The sequence below is a fragment of the Lontra canadensis genome, unplaced genomic scaffold (assembly GCF_010015895.1).
Source record: "Lontra canadensis isolate GAN:19392208 unplaced genomic scaffold, GSC_riverotter_1.0 scaffold3, whole genome shotgun sequence".
NCBI classification, from domain to species: domain Eukaryota; kingdom Metazoa; phylum Chordata; class Mammalia; order Carnivora; family Mustelidae; genus Lontra; species Lontra canadensis.
This window is the reverse complement of record NW_022630997.1, coordinates 39409574-39428967: the sequence shown is the minus strand read 5'-3', so window position 1 is coordinate 39428967 and position 19394 is coordinate 39409574. Positions and strand designations below refer to the sequence as shown.

At 40.0% G+C, this 19394-nt stretch overlaps 1 protein-coding gene across 35 annotated transcripts in view; it reads right to left on the bottom strand.

The window, feature by feature from the left end:
• The window catches only part of KCNMA1 (potassium calcium-activated channel subfamily M alpha 1), a 717583-nt gene that overhangs the window by 11975 nt on the left and 686214 nt on the right, over positions 1 to 19394 (bottom strand). For all 35 annotated transcript variants that reach the window (XM_032839333.1, XM_032839342.1, XM_032839358.1 and 32 more), the window contains 2 exons: positions 2336 to 2530; positions 360 to 478 (listed from right to left, as the gene is read on the bottom strand). In XM_032839333.1, coding sequence (XP_032695224.1) covers positions 360 to 478; positions 2336 to 2530 — 314 coding nt within the window. The remainder of the gene's footprint in view (positions 1 to 359; positions 479 to 2335; positions 2531 to 19394) is intronic.

Here is a 19394-nt window from a genome sequence, read left to right as displayed (position 1 = left end):
AAAAATACAGGAATCTAAGATATGGCAGAGGAACCATCTAGCTTAAACACTAGCAATATGAAATATCTATTAGGGACCAACAGAATGATCCCAGTAGCTGGAGTTTAGAGGAGATGCTCCTATTCAGGAACTAACCTATAAAACTTGATTTCTTCCCACAATATCTTTACATCTGCTATGAGTGATTAAAGAAAAAACCTCCCATAACCTTCAAACTCAGTGTTGGATGTAATGTGTGCAGAGTCAGTTTCGTACTGAGAGCATGTACGCAAGTATGCACTGTCGTCATTGTGGGGGACAAGAGAAGGTATTTCTGTCTCTGCATTTGGGTTGGGAGAGCAGAGCGGAAATATACTCACCTCTTCGTGCATTGGCTGGGGGTGCTGAGGTGAGCATCTCTCAGCCGGTAAATTCCAAAACAAAGCATATTATACGTTTTCAGAGCTTTGCAGAACAGATCACCATAACAACCACCATCCTGGGAGACAAGAAAAGAACAGAGAGAAACGTTTTTATTTGTCTGAAAGCAGAAGTCCAGGGGGAACAGACCCTTTTCATGAAAGCTCGTGTTGGTGTCTCCTGAATTGGAGGGTCTGTCCCAAGGGACCGAGGCTAACGAAGTCATTGTGATTAACAGCTTACATCTAACACTGGTCATTTTTACAGATCAGATAATGATGGGGTTCTCCGCCAGTTCTCTCCAGTTTTCCATCTGTAGCAATGAGAGCCCTGAAGAGAGTGTGCCTCTCCCTCATTTGAAGTGAGGGTATAAAGCCTGAAGGTCTCAGATGTATGTTTGGCTGGGAAGAACCCAGCTCTGCGAAATGGTGATTATGTTTAGCCCCCGCTCAGCTGTAATCACTGTGATCTGACCGTGTTGTCAAAACGGCTCGAGTGATAATTAAAATCACTGCAAGGAGAAAAGACCCCACCAGGTACTATGGTGACAGACTCTTTCAGGGAAAGGACTGTGTGAAAAGCACAATTTACAGACCTCAGAGATGGCACTGGTGGTAGAGAATGTGTTTCCCCAGGAGGCAGGGAGCTGCAGACTGTATAAGTGGGATTCACAGTCCTAATCAGTTCACGGTCACCTTCCAAGGGTCTGGGGCCTGATGTGGAATGTGAAAGCAAACCCACTCACTTGGAAATACTGGCTTCATGCAGCCAGGTGGCTTTAGGTCGGTGTCGGAACAGGAAGGCCCCTGAAGAATGACTTCTCTGGGAATAAAGTGGCTGCCTTTTTCCTCCTTATCATTGGAATTTCCACATGGCCATCGTATGACAGAACACAAATGGGGCCAAATCTTACCATTATTTAATGTCTTTACCTTCCAACGTTCATCAGTAAGTCAATGACAGATCCCAGTCTAACATAGGTCCTTGCCCATAACCACACCAAAATATGGTGCAAGTCAGCATCAGGGTTTCAGAAGAAATAAAGAAAGTGACCCTTTCCCTGGGCAACACTATTATTGAACAATAAATACATTTGTTCCCAAGACTTGTGGCTCCACCCCTTGAACACATCCAGTGAGGTGGAATAAGGCTGAGAGTCATGGTCAAGACTGCAGACTTTGGCCAGAGTATGTGAACCCAGTGGGTGCGTGGGGCCTATAGGACCACAGGTACTAGTCATCCCCTCTGCGGCAGGGAAGGCGTGGAGGAGAGTGACTTGGTCCAGCCTCAGAAATGCGAAGACCCAGGTCCAAAATTAGAGCCATTAAAGGATCCACGTGAGATACTGTTTGTTTGGCCAATGGCTCCAGGTGCATGTTGGTGTTTTAAAAACTTCCAAGCCCTGAGTCATACCCAGATACAAACACTCTGAATCCTGGGAACTGGGCATGGCCATTGGTGGTTTCTAAAAGTTCCTCATGGCCTAGCAATGTGCCTTTGGGGTGCAGCAGCCCTGAGGTATGTAAGACCCTGTGGAAAGGGGCTCCCGGCCTTGGCTGCATGCTGGAACCACCGGATGCCTCCTGGCTCATGGTAGAAGACACCTACGGGAGTGAGGAAGCCCACGGGCTCCGAAGCCAGGATTTTTGGTTCAGATCCCTCATGAGTCCAATCCTCTCTCTCTGAGCCTCAGTCTCCTTAGAGTGTCTGATGATAGAAACTATGTCAAAGGATTGCCGTGGGAATAAAAACGAATAACTGTATGTAAAGCACAGGGCCTGCTAGCCAATAAACCGTAAACATCGCCTTGTAGTTATTTACCATAGAAACAAGAAGAGGCAGGTGCCTAGCTCCTCACTCTCTGGCACCCCGTTCACTCAGCCCAAGTTATATTCCCAGTCATTGGGCTCAGGGAACCTCTACATCATGAACTCACCCCCAAGTCCGCAAAGGGTCCATCCAGCAGCGCTAACTGGGCCACGCGGCAGCGGTCCCTGTTGGCCAGCGTCTGGGGGGTGCTGTAGCCCCCTCGAAGTGCATTCTCCTCAGCAATCAGAGCCTCAAGCTCTGGCGTGGCTCCCCCGGTCACAAGGGTCCGGATCAGAGTCAGGATATTGTCATTGAAGTATGTCTGGGGAGAGAGTTGGGGGGAGAAAGTCCTTTAAGCAAACATCCTAACGTCACAACAACAGACATCCAAATTACAACTTTTCTTGGTATCGCTTGTTTAAAGTTCTGGCCTGTCTCTTCAAATAATTTTATGTGGGAAGTGAAAAGACAGCAGCCTCCAATTATTCCATTCTTTTCTCTCCTACTTGGTTCTGCCAGGAGAGCCTGACTTTTAAAAACCACTTCAGGGAACTTTCATTAAAGGGCTGAAATCTAAATGGTTCCTGTTTATCGTGATTGGTGTGACTAGGGATGCAAATGCTGCTTCCTCTCTTCAAGTCCCACAGGTCTGCTAAGGGACTTTGGATTTGTGACACAAAATGCAGCCTGCCCAGGCTCTATCCCAAGTACAACTACCTCTGAGGTCCTGTCACCTTATGCCAGGAAGTAGCCTTCCCCAGCAGTGGCAAAACTGCTTCCTGTGTTGGAAAGAGATGCCAAGAGCATCACGGAGGCCACACGTTCTACAATACTACGTGCTTTGATAATAATCTAACCCAGAAATCTCTATCGATTAAATATGCCAGAAAAATTATGAGGAGGAGGATGCCCTGGTATGTGCACTTTTTTTTTTTAAGTCATCTCAATAATCTGAGGCAAATATAGCACAATAGAGAAGTTTCCCTCAATTGTACATTTGTCTCACATCTGAAACATAACAGGTCTGTCAGGAACAAAACAATGGGAGTTTAAAAAAATGAATAGGGTGTCAAATAAAAGAGCTCAAAAAGACATTCGTCATCCAGACTAATTTGAGAAAAATCTCAAGTAAGGGTCTGCATTCCATTTTTCATGGTAAGAAGAAATCAAGCAGGTGAAATGAATTCAAACCAGAGTTTGCCTGTGGCTTCTGACGGCGTACGGACCTTTGGGAGTGGGTTAGGAAAGACAGCTACATTTCACCTCCGCGATTTTTCAGAACTTGACCTGGCAAAATGTAGTGGGAAATAAACCAGATAAGGATGGGTTCTCTTACTGGGGGGCCATCAGTGGTTCTCTGTCTTGGAGGAGGTTGACTAACCAGTTCTAGGCTTTGATATTCTCAACTGCAAAATTAGCACAGTCATTAAGATCAAGTTCATATGCAAATTATTCCAGGAGGACCTCTGAGTTCAGATGATAGCTGTTCCCCAGCCCAGTTCACTTTCCTCATTGAAATACTTGAAAAACCTAAAACCCGCAGAGCAGAGTGATAGACAATTCCAACAGCAAAGAAGACTAGGAATGTTACTCAGGAGTCACCTAAGGAGAACGCCTGTCTCCTCCACCAGAGCTCAGATGTGCCCTGGGGCACAGCAACGGGACAAGGACTAGCACAGGGGGAACTGTTGCTGTCTGGGTCAAGGGAAAAGAGTCAGGCGGTGGGTTTAACGCTGACTTCATGTCTTAGCCACTGTGTGACCATGGAAAGTTGTCATTTTTGTGCCTCAGTTTCATGATCTGTAAAATGTATGAACAGCGTGGTTATAAGGCCGATAGAACTAATACACGTGAGGCACGTTGAATAGTGCTTGGTGCCCAAGCAGCGCTGATAAATACTTATGACCTGACAGCAGGGACTCTGGAGCTTTGCTCTGTGAGAAGACTTGTCAGCTCATCCTTGGCCTTCCTTTCATTTACATTTGGGGTGAGGGATGGGCAAACCAAGGCCATGTATTTCATCCTTGAACCTGTACTTCTCAATCTGCTTCCATTTGAAGACCCTGTTTGGGCTCAGGAATGACACAGCAAAGGCACCAGGGCCCTACGTCCTGGGATGTGACAGTAGTAATGGGAAGAGCCATCAGAGGTGTGTTCTAGTGGAGGTGGCCTTGGGGCACACATGCAAGCATTTCCAAAATTTTCAGAGGTAAATCCTCTTCCATTACAGTCAGCACATCGGTAGAAGCAGGAGACTCCTCCTTAACACTGTGGCATGATAAATGTGTGAGTGCTGGGCTTGGAACTTTGACAAGGGCCTTTGCACTCTAATTACCCCTTTAGATCAAGACCAAGAGGAGGAATTTATCAGCTTGCAAAGGGGGTGGCAGAATATTCATGACCTTGTATACTGAATTCTGTTTTTTTGGTAGAGAGAAATAAAGGTAGAGAGAAATTTAAAAAGCCAGTATAAATATTTTTTAAAGGGAACCATAGTATTTAAGATATAAAAGAAAAACATCATTTTGACTGATTAAATGGTTGCTGCAAGAAGTAAAAGAAAAAGAAGCATCCATTTTAGAATTCAATTTTTAAAAATATAGTTTCTATTAGAAGTAAAAGATGATATTATAAGAAAGCAGACTTCATATAACTTACCCCATTATTTTTATGTAAGATATTTAAATTAAAATGGATGTGATTAGAGATAATTAAAAGAATCCAATATTCTTTCATGACAAAAACATCCAATAAACTAGGAGTAAAAGGGAATTTCTTCAACCTGATAAGGGACATGTGTCAAAAACCCAAAGTTAGCAGCAGACTTATTGGTGAAAAACTGGATGCTTTCCCCTCATAATCAGGAACAATACAAGGAAGTCAGCTCTAACCACTTCTATTCAACACAGCACTGGGAGCTCTAGCCAAGGCTAGAAAGAAATGAGGTAACCATATCAGAAAGAAAGAGGTAAAACTATCCCAGTTTACAGAGAACATGATGTTATATATAGAAAATCCTAAGGTATCTCTTAAAATTCAATTATAGATAATAAATGTGTTCAGCAAGTTTGCAGGTACAAAGTCAATATACAAAAAATCATTTGTATATCTATACACTTGCAATGAATACAAGAATAAAATTAAGAAATTCTATTTATAATAGCATCACAAAGAATAAACACTTAGGAATAAACTTAACCAAGGAAGTGCAAGATTGGTACACTGAAAACCATAAAATATTGTTGAAACACATTTTAAAAAATCTAAATAATGGAAAGGAATCCCATATTTATGGATTGGAAATCTTAAAATTATTAAGACAGTATTCCCCCACACAATTTACAGATTCAGTACAATCTCTGTCAAAACACCCAAAACCATTTTTATAGAGATGGAAAAGCTGAGTCTGAAATTCATATGAGGGACACCTGGGTGGCTCAGTTGGTTAAGCATCTGCCTTTGACTCAGGTCATGATCCCAGGGTCCTGGAATCAAGCCCTGCATTGGGCTCCCTGCTCAGTGGAGAGTCTACTTCTCCCTTTCCCTCTGTCTCTTGCCTCGCTTGTGCTTTCTCTCTCTCTCAAATAAATAAAATCTTTAAAAACAAAAAAAGAGTAAAATTCATATAAAATTGTAAGCACTCCAAATAACCAATCTAAAAGAGATACAGTTGAAGGACTCACACTTCCTGATTTCAAAACACACTACTACTATAATCAAAAGAATATAATATTGACATAAGGACAGACATGGGACTGAAATGAGAGTCCAGAAAGAAGCTCATATGCTTTTTTGCTCAATTGATTTCAACAAGGGTACCAAGACCATTCCATGGGGAAAGAACATAGTCTCTTAAACAAATGGTGCTACAATTCTTGGGCTTCCATATTCAGAAGAATAAAGTTTAACCCCTACCTCACACCATATATAAAAATTAATTCAAAATGGATCAAAGACCTAAATGTAAGAGCTAAAACTATGAAACACTTAGAAGAAAACATAAGGTAAATTGTCATGAACTTTGATTTGAAAATGAATTCTTGAATATTACACTCAATGCACAGGCAACCTCCTCAAAAAGATCAATTCAACTTCAAAGTTAAAAATTTTTGTGCAAAGTACACTATCCACAAAGTGAAAAAAAAAAAAAAACCTTACAGACTGAGAGAAAATATTTGTAAATCATATTTCTGATACAGTATCCAGAATATATATATATATAATATATAATCTTATGTAAGATTACATATATAAAATCTTCTATCCAAACAACATAAAGACATATAACCCAATTTTAAAAATGGACAAAAGACTTAAACATTTATCAAGAGATATACAAATGCCCAACAAAATAAATGAAAAGATGCTCAACATCACTAGTCATCAGGAAAATGGAAATCAAAACCACAAGAGATACAACTTCACACCCACTAGGGTGGCTATAATCAAAAAGACATAATAAGAGTTGGTGAGGATGTAGAGAAAGTGCAGCCGTGACATTTCACTCTGCTGGTGGGAATATAAAATGATACTGCCACTTCAAGAAATAGTTCAGCAGTTCCTCATATGGTTAAACAGAGTTCTATAACCCAGCAATTCTACTTCTATATATACACCCAAGAGAAATTTAAAAAATATGTTCATATGAAAGCCTGTATACATGTTTATAGCAACATTATTCATAACAGCCCAAAACGGAAATAGTCTAAATGTCTGTCACCTAATGTATGCATAAATAAAGTGTGTTGTATCTGTGCATGAATATTATTAAGTTTTATGAATGTTATTCATACAATAAAAATGTACGAGGTACTAACACCTTGGAAACGTTAAGTGAAAGAAGTCAGTCACAAAAGACTACATATTGTATGATCCATTTATAAGTAATGTCTAGAAGAAGCAAATCTATAAAGATAGGTAGTACATTAAGTACCAAGCTTAGGGCTTGGTCGGGAGGGGGAAGAGTTTAGTGGGAGATGCTTCAGGATATGGAGGGATTTTTTGAAGCAATGAAAAAATGTTCTAAAATTGACTGTGGTGATGGTTGTACATATTTGTAATTACACTAAAATCACAGAATTGTACATTTTAAATGGGAGCATTGCATGGTTATTAATTATATCTCAGTGAAGGTGTTAAAAGAGAAATAGTTAAAAAGATAACTAAATTTACAATGGCCAGATTTTTATCCATTAAGAAGCAATAATTAATAGGGGGCGCCTGGGTGGCTCAGTGGGTTAAGCCTCTGCCTTCAGCCCAGGTCATGATCTCAGGGTCCTGGGATCAGGTCCCGCATCGGGCTCTCTGCTCGGCAGGGAGCCTGCTTCCCTCTCTCTCTCTCTCTGCCTGCCTCTCTGCCTACTTGTGATCTCTCTCTGTCAAATAAATAAATAAAATCTTAAAAAAAAAAGAAGCAATAATTAATAATACTGTATTGTAACACTGAAAAATTTAAGTAGGTAGATCTCATGTGAAGTGTTCTTACCAAAACAACAGTGAAAAAGAAGCACTATGCTGTAGAACTAAAAATCACATAGACACAAAATCAAGGATGTGGAAGTAAGACTAAGAAGTTGGCCGAAACTACATAGAGAAATGTGTAAAGAGGTTTCTTTGCTTTTCTTTTTTTCTTTTTTTCTTTCTTTCTTTCTTTTCTTTCTTTTTTTTATGAGAATGCTGGTAGATATTGAAGAAAGACAACAGAAGACAAATTGATAAATAGCAAGTGTTCACAAAAGCTAACACTGTAAACAAAATTCGAGCAGGTCAAAATGAGTAAGCAAGGGGCTCCTGGGTGGCTCAGTGGGTTAAGCCTCTGCCTTTGGCTAAGGTCATGATCCCAGTATCCTGGGATCGAGCCCCGCATCGGGCTCTCTGCTTGGTGGAGAGCCTGCTTCCCTTCCTCTCTCTCTGCCTGCCTCTCTGCCTACTTGTGACCTCTCTCTCTGTGTCAAATAATTAAAATCTTAAAAAAAAAATGAGTAAGCAAGCAAGAAAGCAAATGAACACAACCTGTCCTGAGCTGAAGAATGAACTGAGGATGCGGATTGAAATGGCTCACCAAGTGAATGTGGCCATCACTGAAATCTATAACAGGTGAATATTTAAATTTAAAATATTACATGAAGAAAAAAGGTGATGTAACACAATGCTGTAAGGAAGAAAAAAAATGTTCACAATCAGGTTAGCCAGAGACTTCTCTAGAAAACTTAAGAATGATACCAACTGAGTTTTAAAAGGATACATTTATTCCAAGAATTCTACATGCAGCTAAATCATCAATACTTTGAGAAGGCAATCGAAATATTAAAAAAAAATTTTGAACCTCTAAGCATTTATTGATGTACTTCATTAAAAAAAAGTTCAGAAACAAAAATCATCATTCTTCAAGATCATTTGAAACTTCTAGAAATTAAAAAAATGAGCAAATTTGGTTTAAAAATACTGACGAAATATATTGAAACATGGAATTTAAGAAATGATGGTATGTTTTATTACTAAATGCAAATGTCAAAGATAGTTCTTGAAAGAAAAAATGACAAAATTATTTGTTAATATGGCAATATTAATTTATTTTCAGAAGTCAGAAACATGAGGTAGGAGAGAGGAGGATGGATATAAAGGAAGAATCAGAGCTAGATTTTTCTAGATAATAATGCTTAGAAAATATACTTTCAAACATATTTATAAAATGTCTGGTAACCACTAGAATCAAAAATAGAATATAGATAGTTTACACATCACTAGAGAAAGTATTCACACAAAAATATAGTCTATATACCCAAAGCTGGATTATAAAAGACACAATTATAGAAGCATGTATAAAGCATAAGGTAAAATTATAGCATTATATTTTAATAACTAAACATAAATGAGCTAAGGGATTTGATTCAATTGCAAAGGTTCTCAGATTTATTCAAAAGCCAAAATGAAAATCAAACTCTGATATTTTCAGAGAGAAATAGGAAAAAGCAAAACAAGACAAAGAAAACTGTATTTTAAGGGAAAAATTTTAAATGTTACATTAAGCAAGTTAGCTTTGTATTGATAGTTAAAACTTACAATAAAGATATAACCTACTTATGCACAGAATAATATAACTGAAATATAGAAGGTAAAACTAATTAACAATTAGAGTAAAATAAATGTGGACGGAGGGTGATATGTAAAATATCACTGTGTTTCTAGCTTTCATAGCTCAAACAGACCAAACTATGAGAAAATTAAGGGTATAATAAAAGCAATTTAGTAGATTTGTGCTAAACTTTGCAATATATTTAGATAGCTTCCAAACAGTAATTACAAAAAAGCGATCAACGGCTCAAAGTATAAAATCTCAATATATACAGTGAAGTATGAGCTGCAGAGTCTACATTTAGAGAATTAAGATAATAGAAATAAAAATAAATACCCCAACCTCTCCAAATTCAAAAGAAAAGTATTCTAACATGTAAATATAGTTCAAGATGGAAATCAAAACTTAGAATATAGAGTATTTAACAATTAACTATTTGAAAAGGCATATAAGAATGTCATGGATTAAGGCCAAAGTTACAGAAACAAATTCAGAGCTTGAAATGATTTTATTATTAAGTGCAAAAGAATTATAATAAATAATGCTAAGCATTAAAAGAACTATTTTTTATTGTCCTTTTTATCTTCAAAAAGCAGAAGGATGAAATAATAAAGCATCAATTAATGAAATCACAAGAGGATATTTATTAAATTGATAAATACAAAAAAATCTTTGAAAAATAAACAAGGCTATGACAAATATAACTAAAAAAAAAAAAAGAAATTAGAAATAAGAAAGAGAACATAGTGTCATATAGGTTTAAGAATTAATACTCCTGGGGCGCCTGGGTGGCTCAGTGGGTTAAAGCCTCTGCCTTCAGCTCAGGTCATGATCTTGGGGTCCTGGGATCAAGCCCTACATCCGGCTCTCTGCTCATCGGGGATCCTGCTTCCCCCTCTCTCTCTGCCTGCCTCTCTGCCTGCTTGTGATCTCTCTCTCTTTCGCTCTGTCAAATAAATAAATAAAATCTTTAAAAAAAATAAAAGCACTCCTATCCTGGAAGCTCTCTTTAGTATCACGGCTCCTGGTCACGTCTAAGAACAGCTCCTGTTGTTCAAGGGGAAGCAAAATAATGATCATCCACAGATAGAGGAGATTATTAGGAAAAAAAATAAAAAGGAATACCATGTTCCTTAACATGTTAATTGGATGTTATAATGTTATATTTTTTCCAGTAAAATTTTAAGTCTGATATATGGCTATTAATAGAGTCAACTGGACTTATTTATTTATTTAGAGAGTGTGTGTGTGTGTTTTGGGGGAAGGGGTGGGAAAGGGGCAGAGAGAATCTACACAGGCTCCACGCGGGGGTCTGTCTCAGGACCCTGAGATCAGGACCTGAGCCAAAATCAAGAGTCAGGAGGCTTCCCCAACTAAGCAACCCAGGCACCCCTCGACTGGACTTTCTACAAACTTGATACAACTGTGCTAAATTTCCTCTAGAAAGAGTTTATGAAATTGTCCTCCAAGGGATGATAATATTAAATATTTCATAAATTAATATTTTAGACAACAATGTAGACAACAGTAAAAATGAGGAGATCCATGAACCAGAATAGATTACTGAGAAAAACAGTCGAATAGTTCTATGTACAAACACAGGAGTTGGCAAATCTGCCCCTTGGGCCAAATCCAACCTGCCACCTATTTTCTTAAATAAAGTTTTATTGGGACCCAGACATACCCATTTGTTTACAAATGGGCTTTGGGGCTATAATGACAGAAGTCAAGTACTTTCAGTGGAGTCTGTATGGCTCTCAAAAACCTAAAATATTCACCACCCGGCCCTTTACAAAAAAAGTTTGCTGATCTGTTCTTTAATATGATAAGGAAAGCATCATACACCATAGGGAAAAAATGTTTTTTCAAGAAATGATTTAGGGGTAACTGGCTATCTGGAAAAAATTCTTCAACAATATGGTAATTATTAAATAAATCATGATATACTTATATTACTTACATTGTCCAGATATTAATATTATGTTTTCAGAGAATATTTGATGGCACAGTAACAATTATATGATGTGATAGTAAAATATGCAAAAAGGCAAGATCCAAATAAACAACATGACATAAAATTCATGTTAAAAGAGCAGACCTCAACTGATAACAGGTTTATTCATGTAAAAATAGTTGTACTTAGTACCCCAAAATTCTACTTGGTGACTAAGTCTTGGTGATAGAATTCTGATTGAGTTTAATTTCTCCTATAATTTTACTTATTTTATCTATTTTGACTGTGAAATATATTTACATTAAATTTCTAAAAAAGGAAATGAAATTTATGTGACTCAGTAGCAAAAAACCATGAAAAAATCCTCTTCAAAATGGGCAAAGAAACTGAATAGACATTTTTCCAAAGAAAACATACAAATAGCAAACAGGTACATGGAAAGGTGCTCAATTTCCCCAACCATCAGAGAAACACACATCAAAACCACAATGAGATATCACCTCACTACTGCTAGAATGACTGTTGTCAAAAAGGCAAGAAATAATATATGTTGATGAGGATGAGGAGAAAAGGAAAGTCCTGGGTGCTGAGGTTGTGAATGTAATTTGGTGCAGCCACTATGGAAAACAGTATGACCGTTTCTCAAAAAATTACAAATAGAACTACCATATGATCCAGCAATTCCCGTCGGATGCAGACTCAATAGCTCAAAGATACAGCTGCACTCCCACGTTTGCTACACACTTTTTAAAATAGCCAAGACATCCAAACAACCTAAGTGTCCATTGACAGATGAGTGGATAAAGAAAATGGTATAAGAGAATATTACCCAACCAGAAAAAGAGAGAAATCCTGCCATTTGCAACAATATGGATGAATCCTGAGAGCATTAAATTAAGTGAAATAAGTCCAAGAGAGAAATCTGAATATTGTATAATCTCACTTAAATGTGGAACCTGAAAAAAAAAAAAAAAAACGTGATCTCACAGAAACGAGAGAACAGATTGGTGGTTGCCCAGGGCTGGACATGGGAAGTAGGGGAAACAGGTGAAGATAGTCAAAGGATACAAGTTTCCAATAAGATGAATTCCATTCAGAATAAAGAAAATGTGGTGTACACACACACACACACACACACACACACACACACACACAGGAATATTATGCAGCCATCAAAAGGAACAAAATCTTGCCATTTTTAACGACATGGATGGAACCAGAGGGTATTATACTAAGTGAAATAAGTCAACCAGAGAAAGACAATTATCATACGATCTCACTGATATGAGGAATTTGAGAAACAAGACAGAGTATCATAGGGGAAGGGAGGGAAAAATGAAACAAGATGGAGCCAGAGAGGGAGAAAAACCATAAGAGACTCTTAATCTCAGGAAACAAACTGAGGGTTGCTGGGGGGTGGGGGGGCGGGACAGATTGGGTAGCTGGGTGATGGACATTGGGGAGGGTATGTGCTATGGAGAGTGCTGTGAATTGTGTAAGACTGATGATTCACAGACCTGTACCCCTGAAGCAAATAATACATTATATGTTAATTAAAAAAAAGATAAATTCCAGTCATTGCATAATATGATTAAGTTCTAGGTATGTAATGTATAGCAGGGTGACTGAAGTTAACAATACTGTATTGTATATTTAAAAGCTGATAAGAGATAAGAGAGTAGAGTAGATTTTAGATTAGAGAGTAGATTTTAAAAGATAAGAGAGTAGATTTTAAAAGTACACACACACAAATATAGAGCAATGTGAGGTGATAAATGTGGAGGTGATAACCCTATTGTGGTAATCACTTCTCAATATATATGTATATCAAGTCGTTACACTATATACCTTAAATGTACATAGTGTTATAATTCATCATATCTCAATAAAACTAGGCCAAAGAAAGGAAGAAAATGTTACAAAAGAGTTAAAGGCAAAAAAGTTAAAGCCAAAAATAACCTGATAAAGATATAGCTGAATATCGAACTGATCTCAGGATACCTGATAGTTCTCTTGTTCGGCAGGCACTTTTAAAGCATAAAAACTATAGAATAAATCACACAAAAAAAATGCATTTACGTGATTACATACAAATTAAAAGTTTATATACTTCAAAAATTACCATAAACACAATTAAAGGGCCTCCTAAAGAAAATGATAATTAGTGCCCGCTAGAGCATGCAGGATGGGATTTACACACCTATGATGGCAGTAGGAATTAATAGGAGGTAACCCAGCCATCTGCATCAAGAGCTTGGAAAGTGTTCCTATTGGTTAAAATCCAGTGAGTTTGCCTCAAGATAATAAGTTGTTTCTTATTCAAAGATTATGTACAAATAATGTTCATCACAGGGTTAATTATTGTTAAAACAAAAAAAAAGTGAAATGTCTCACAATAGGTAGATAATGATTAAAGAGGTTCTGGAACATCTATAGTTTAGAGTCTCAGGAAGCCCTATAGAGGCATTGCAAATCATGATACCCAAAAATAGGACATGATTAAATGTTCTGGATAAAATACTAAGCATTATAAGAAAAGGGGGGGGGAAACAAGATATAAAACGGGGTGATTCTTATTTATCCATTGGGGAGGAAATATACTAAAATATTAATCATGCTTATCTTTGGGTATTGGAACTATGGTTCATTTAAATGTTTTTCTTTATATATTTCAGTGCTTTCAAAATATCCCCTACTGGACATGAATAACTTTTCTAATGAAAACAGTGATTTCTAAACAAAAAACACTGTAAGTTCTGCTTTGCAATGATGAGTCAAGACAATCAACACGAAAGGTTATTGTTTTGCCAAATTTCAAGGATTTGGCCTTAACGTGTTTCCCCTTCTGTGTTGAAACCAGTTACACTGTAACAACACAGACTTTTTGATCAATCAGTCGCTGATATTTATTGAGCATCTACTAATCCCTAGGTCTTTGTTTGGCTTGAGATCGTATTCTATTCCAAGAGTGTGTCATGCTCAAAATTTCCCATCAATGGGTATAATTTCAGGGTGGGTCACAGAGTTCCATGGGCTCCTGAACAGCCCTGAAACCACTTATAACACTGAGCACAGATTTCAACCCTCCAGCCTGTATCCTACATCTTCCTCCTTGATTCTCCCATGCAGGCATCAAGGAGCAGCTCTGTGGGCAGCAATATCTGCTACGACAGAGAATAATGATGTCTGTCTATCTGTCTGCAGAGCACTCCTGCCCCGATTTGGTTGCCTCAGTATTCAGGTGCAGAGAAGTACTTTGGATATTTCATGTCGGTGTGTTCTGACTGTGCATCAAGGTTTCTTTGGATCTGAGTAACTCAGTGCAAAAACAACGCTTTTCTTGAAAAAGGGTATCTAGTTGGTCTAAATGGAAGGCGCAGATTTCTTCATACGTTGACTGATCTGCAGCTAAGCAGCCAATCCAGAGCTTTCTGCATAGAAAGTGGCTGTTTCAGTACCACGTGGCAAAAAGAGATTCTAATCCCTCAAATGCCAATTATTACAGACAATTCCCATGGAGAACGTGCTGGTTAGGACAAACTTCTGTACAACTCACCCGACCCAGAGGGCGTCATTCCTTTCTAGATTAACAGAAACACTAGAACTGAAGAAACACAAACTTCTGAAGGGCAGATTGTAATACAGAAGTGTGATCTTTCCCCTCCTGAGCTACCCATGTAGTCTAAGGAATGGGGGAGTCCCTCTTCCCACTACCAAGGTTGGGATTCCACCCCTAGTCAGGGAAGAGTTTCTTCCCAATAAGAAGATACGGCACCCCTTGTAATGTGTACCGCCCTCAGAATTCAGCCAGTATGGTTTTCAATCCCTGATTTGCCATTCAACACCTAACCTAGAACAATAGGAAAGTGGCCTGAATTTGCTCTGCCTCCAGTTTCTCATCCATGTGACAGGGACACAGAAACCCCAGCACAAGCCAGTTTCCAGAACAGTGTTAAATGAGATACTTTGTGTGGGGCACCTGGGTGGTTCAGTGGGTTAAAGCCTCTGCCTTCAGCTCAGGTCATGATCTCAGGGTCCTGGGATCGAGCCCTGCATCGGGCTCTCTGCTTAGCGGGGAGCCTGCTTCCCCCCCCCCACCCACGTCTCTACCTGCTTCTCTGCCTGCTTGTGATCTCTGTCAAATAAATAAATAAAATCTTTTTTTTTAATGAGATACTTTATGTAACTCTGAAGGCACAACAAATAATAAATGGTAGCTTAGAAAAGTTAACAACCAGCTAGCAAGGCAACCCATTTGGAAAATGCCCTCTCCCTGTGTTTCTGTGTTGTCATCTCTCCTATCAGAGAGCTGGCCCAGATCCCACGCATGGCCTGCTTGGCTGCTGAACTTTGACGTTTCTCAGATCCCTTATGCGGACGGAGTAACAGGCATGGAGGAAGCCGGGGAATGCTGGGCAGAGGACCTGACTGCACGGGAAATCTGAGCCCGCAGTGCCACCTAGCCTGCTCTGAGGACACCCCTCTGCGCCCGTGTTTCTAACACCCTGGTGCATCTCCCTCTTTTTATTTTTTTAAAGTATAATTACCAGAGCTTATGTTTCACAGTTAATGCTGTCAAGCCTTTTAAACTAATTGGTCTTTTATAGAAAATTTAACTGAAAATTAACACATCTTTTAATAACATTGCCTTAACTTTAATGGCACTTTGCCTTTCGTTTATAATTGCTCTAAAATTGTCATTTTCCATGCCATAGCTGCCATTTTTTAGATTTGCTAGTTTTCATGGTGTAGATTTTTATTTTTAGTATTTTTCTTTCATGAAGGATGAGAACGATTTGTTGGGGGTTCTTTTGTTTTTGTGTTTTTCCCCCAATCCCGGGCCTGCCTGGACTGACATGACAGGTGGTACCTTCTGGGTGCACCAGAGCGCCCTTCCATTTACCACATGGACACTGGTGCTAGCTCCTCAGCCTCCATGGGCCGTCCCTCCCGTCGTGAGCAGAAAAAATGAGGTTCTTGAGTGGAGTCTAAGGAAAAGGATCAGGGAGGAGTCTTGTTTATACAACATGGCACCCAATAGCTTGGGCTGATGGAGAACTTGGTTCATTCCGTAACACCCTCCTGGGGTTCAGCCAAAACCCAAGTACAATTAAGAGAGCAAAGCATGTGGGCCCATCTTCCAGATGGCCACATTCTTCCGTCTTACCGACATAAGCTCAGTTATTTCTGGCAAACAGACACCACCTCTGATATCAGAGAATACAGAAACATAAGACATATGTGTGTGTGAGTACATACACATATGCTTATATATGTACACTCAAACATATAATAAATCTACTTCTTTGTAGTTACATTTGATCTGAAGAAATACTTGTCTACTCTGTGAAAGATTTTCATCTGCCTTTGTCCTTATCTGATTATCCCAACATGATAAGGCACTATTAACATCATTCCTTTTCACAGTTGGACCCAACTAAGTCCCAGACTGTAGAAAAGACATGCACGGGCTGCTGGTGGATTGGGACTGGAACCTGTACGTCCGAATTCCTGGGCCAGTGCCACACTGTTTCTCCTGTAAGTCCTTGCCTTTTTTATACTAATTCATTAAACATGCAAATACCCACCCTGGGTATTGGTGAACTGGGCAAAACAAAGACACGCCTGGCCCAAAATGCTCATACTGAAGTTTTCCTTGGACTCCTGGGTGATTCACTGGGGGAGGGGGGTCCCAAAAAAGGTGAGGGTTCAAAGAAAATGGACGTCATGTGCTCATCCTCCTAACTCCAAGGACAGGCACAGGGCCGGAAGCCCAAGGATGCTGTCTAACCACAGTCATTCAGGCTTACAAAATTAGAAGCCAGAGGCCTATAAGTCCGGTTCTGTGGGAGGCACAGGCGGGGTCAGTGGGCTGAGTGAAGCAGGCCTGGGAGAGTTCAGCAGGGAACAGTGTGGGCTGTAGTGAAAGGACACATAGCTCAGCTCTAGCCAATTGGTGCTTTGTGGGTATCTGGAAATCCGCTTTGTGACTCCAATCAAAATAAGCTGGAAATCCATATTTCAGTGTAATCTTATGATTTTAAAATATTGGCAACAAATTGCACTTAAAAGGCAAAAACTTCAGGAAATGCAGAATTTGTCTGCAATGTGCCATTTTGGGACTTCTATGAGAGAGGATTCCTTAGAAACCAGATATCAATCCAGGTCCTCATGCCAGTATATTGTGCTGTTTCTCTTCCTTTCTCAGAATGAGTGCACAAGGATGGAGTGTGGGGCAGGAAAATAATTGGGGGTTACTTCAGGAGTCAACTTGTTGACGGGTTTGCCCTTCCAGCCAGCACACACAGGAAGCAGTGACCTCAGGAGGATCCTGGCGGTATCCAAACAAAGATGACTGAAGAGTTGAACCCTGACTTAGAACTTGCCCGGGACGTGGTCTTTTGTTCTCAGAACACTCACGGTGTGAACGATAGCTCTGCCTGTCTGACTGCTCCTTGCTTGTCCCTCCCCTGTATCTACTGTGTTCCAAGCACAGCAGCCTTCAACAACTCCCTCTGAGCCCCAGAGTCAGCTCAGCACCATTGTTCAGCTTTGTCCCAATCTTTTGGCCTTGGAATGCTCATCACGCTGGCCCCCAGGTACTCTCTTCTGACCTTTCAGTGTCAGCTTCCAGGTTTTCAGTTGAGACAACTTTTCTCTGACCACTGCGGCTACCCAGGTCTCCACACCCATTCAAATGATTTCACATTCTTCAGAACAGTTTTGCCCATCTGATATTATTCATTTACTACTACCAATGGTAGCTATCATTCCTGATTTACATAATCATTTACATAATTATTGCCCACTAGAATGAAAGTTCCAACGATCTGAGAGCGGGGTCTTCCTCTTTCTTCTCCACTGCTAAATCCCAGGATCTGAATAGTGCCTGGCATTTAGTTAAGTGCTCAGTAAAGGCAGTGATCAATAATAATTCATACAATATCCAGATAGTCGTGTGCGACACATGGCAGTAATCACTTTACAGCCTTAACTCATTTAATTATCTCTACAATTCTATGAGGTAGGTGCTATTATTATCCCCATTTTAAAGATGATAAAACTGAGGCACAGAGAGATGATGTTTATGCTGCCACTAAATGCCAGTGCTGGGATCTGCATCCAGGCAGGCTAGTCTTGGTTCATGACTTTTCTTCTGTCCAGGTAGAGCTCAAATTGGGGCTGCGGGGTGGGGCAGGGAGGTGGTGTCAGTCGCAAAGAAGTCTGAACACTTGAGCTCTGGTTCCAGCTCTAAATCCAGAGAGGCTTCCTTTCATCTTCTCCGTGTGTGTGTGAGCAGCAAGCTGGTACCACTCTGAAAAATACATGGCTTAGTCGTAAGCCTCTTCCTGGAGGCAGATACCCACAAGTATAATTATTCCCTCCGATCATGTGTTCCTGCCATTGATGAGCCACGAGGCCATGTCTGCAGCATCGCTGGCTGCTCAGGGACGCCTGTGATGAACCAAAATATTATTCTTTTAACCAATGAAGCAGTGAGCGGCAGGAGTTGAGTTATGGAGGACAACCTTCAAAGGATGTTTAGACACATGATTAAGTGGCGATTTAGGGGCTGGAGAAAAGAGATCATGGACATCCAAGGAGGTGTGCCTGTGCGGACGTCGCAGCGTTGCTTGTAAGCGGATGCCTGGGCTGGAAGCTTACCTCCGGCTCCCGCTGCTTGGAGGAGTCTCAGTTTATCAGTTTACAACCCTGCCAACGTTTTCAGTTCCTTCTAGTTACTGCCTTGGCTCTTGACTGATCTCCTGGTTTTTCAGAAATTAGGGTTGGGGCGGAATGCACAGAAACCACAGGTAACGTTTCCATCAGGAGGCCGGGATTCAACGAGGTCTGCTGAACCAGGCCCAGTCAAGACGTCGCTGTGGAACTTGTTCCTCCAGACAAGGAAAACCAGGCATGGACCCATTGGATGGGCGTTTTGACTAATGGTCACTGTCTGTACATCAGTTAAACACGTCTTGTTTCAGCTTGATTCGCATTATTGTCTGAAAGATCAGACACTGTGGCTGAAGTGCCTTGCGCAGTTCTGGGCCCTCCATGAATGAAGCCGACGGTGACGGCAATGGCCGATACTAGATTCCTGATACTTTTCTCTCCCAGGCTGGAGTTCAGAAGGAATGCTGTGGGCAGCCCCGT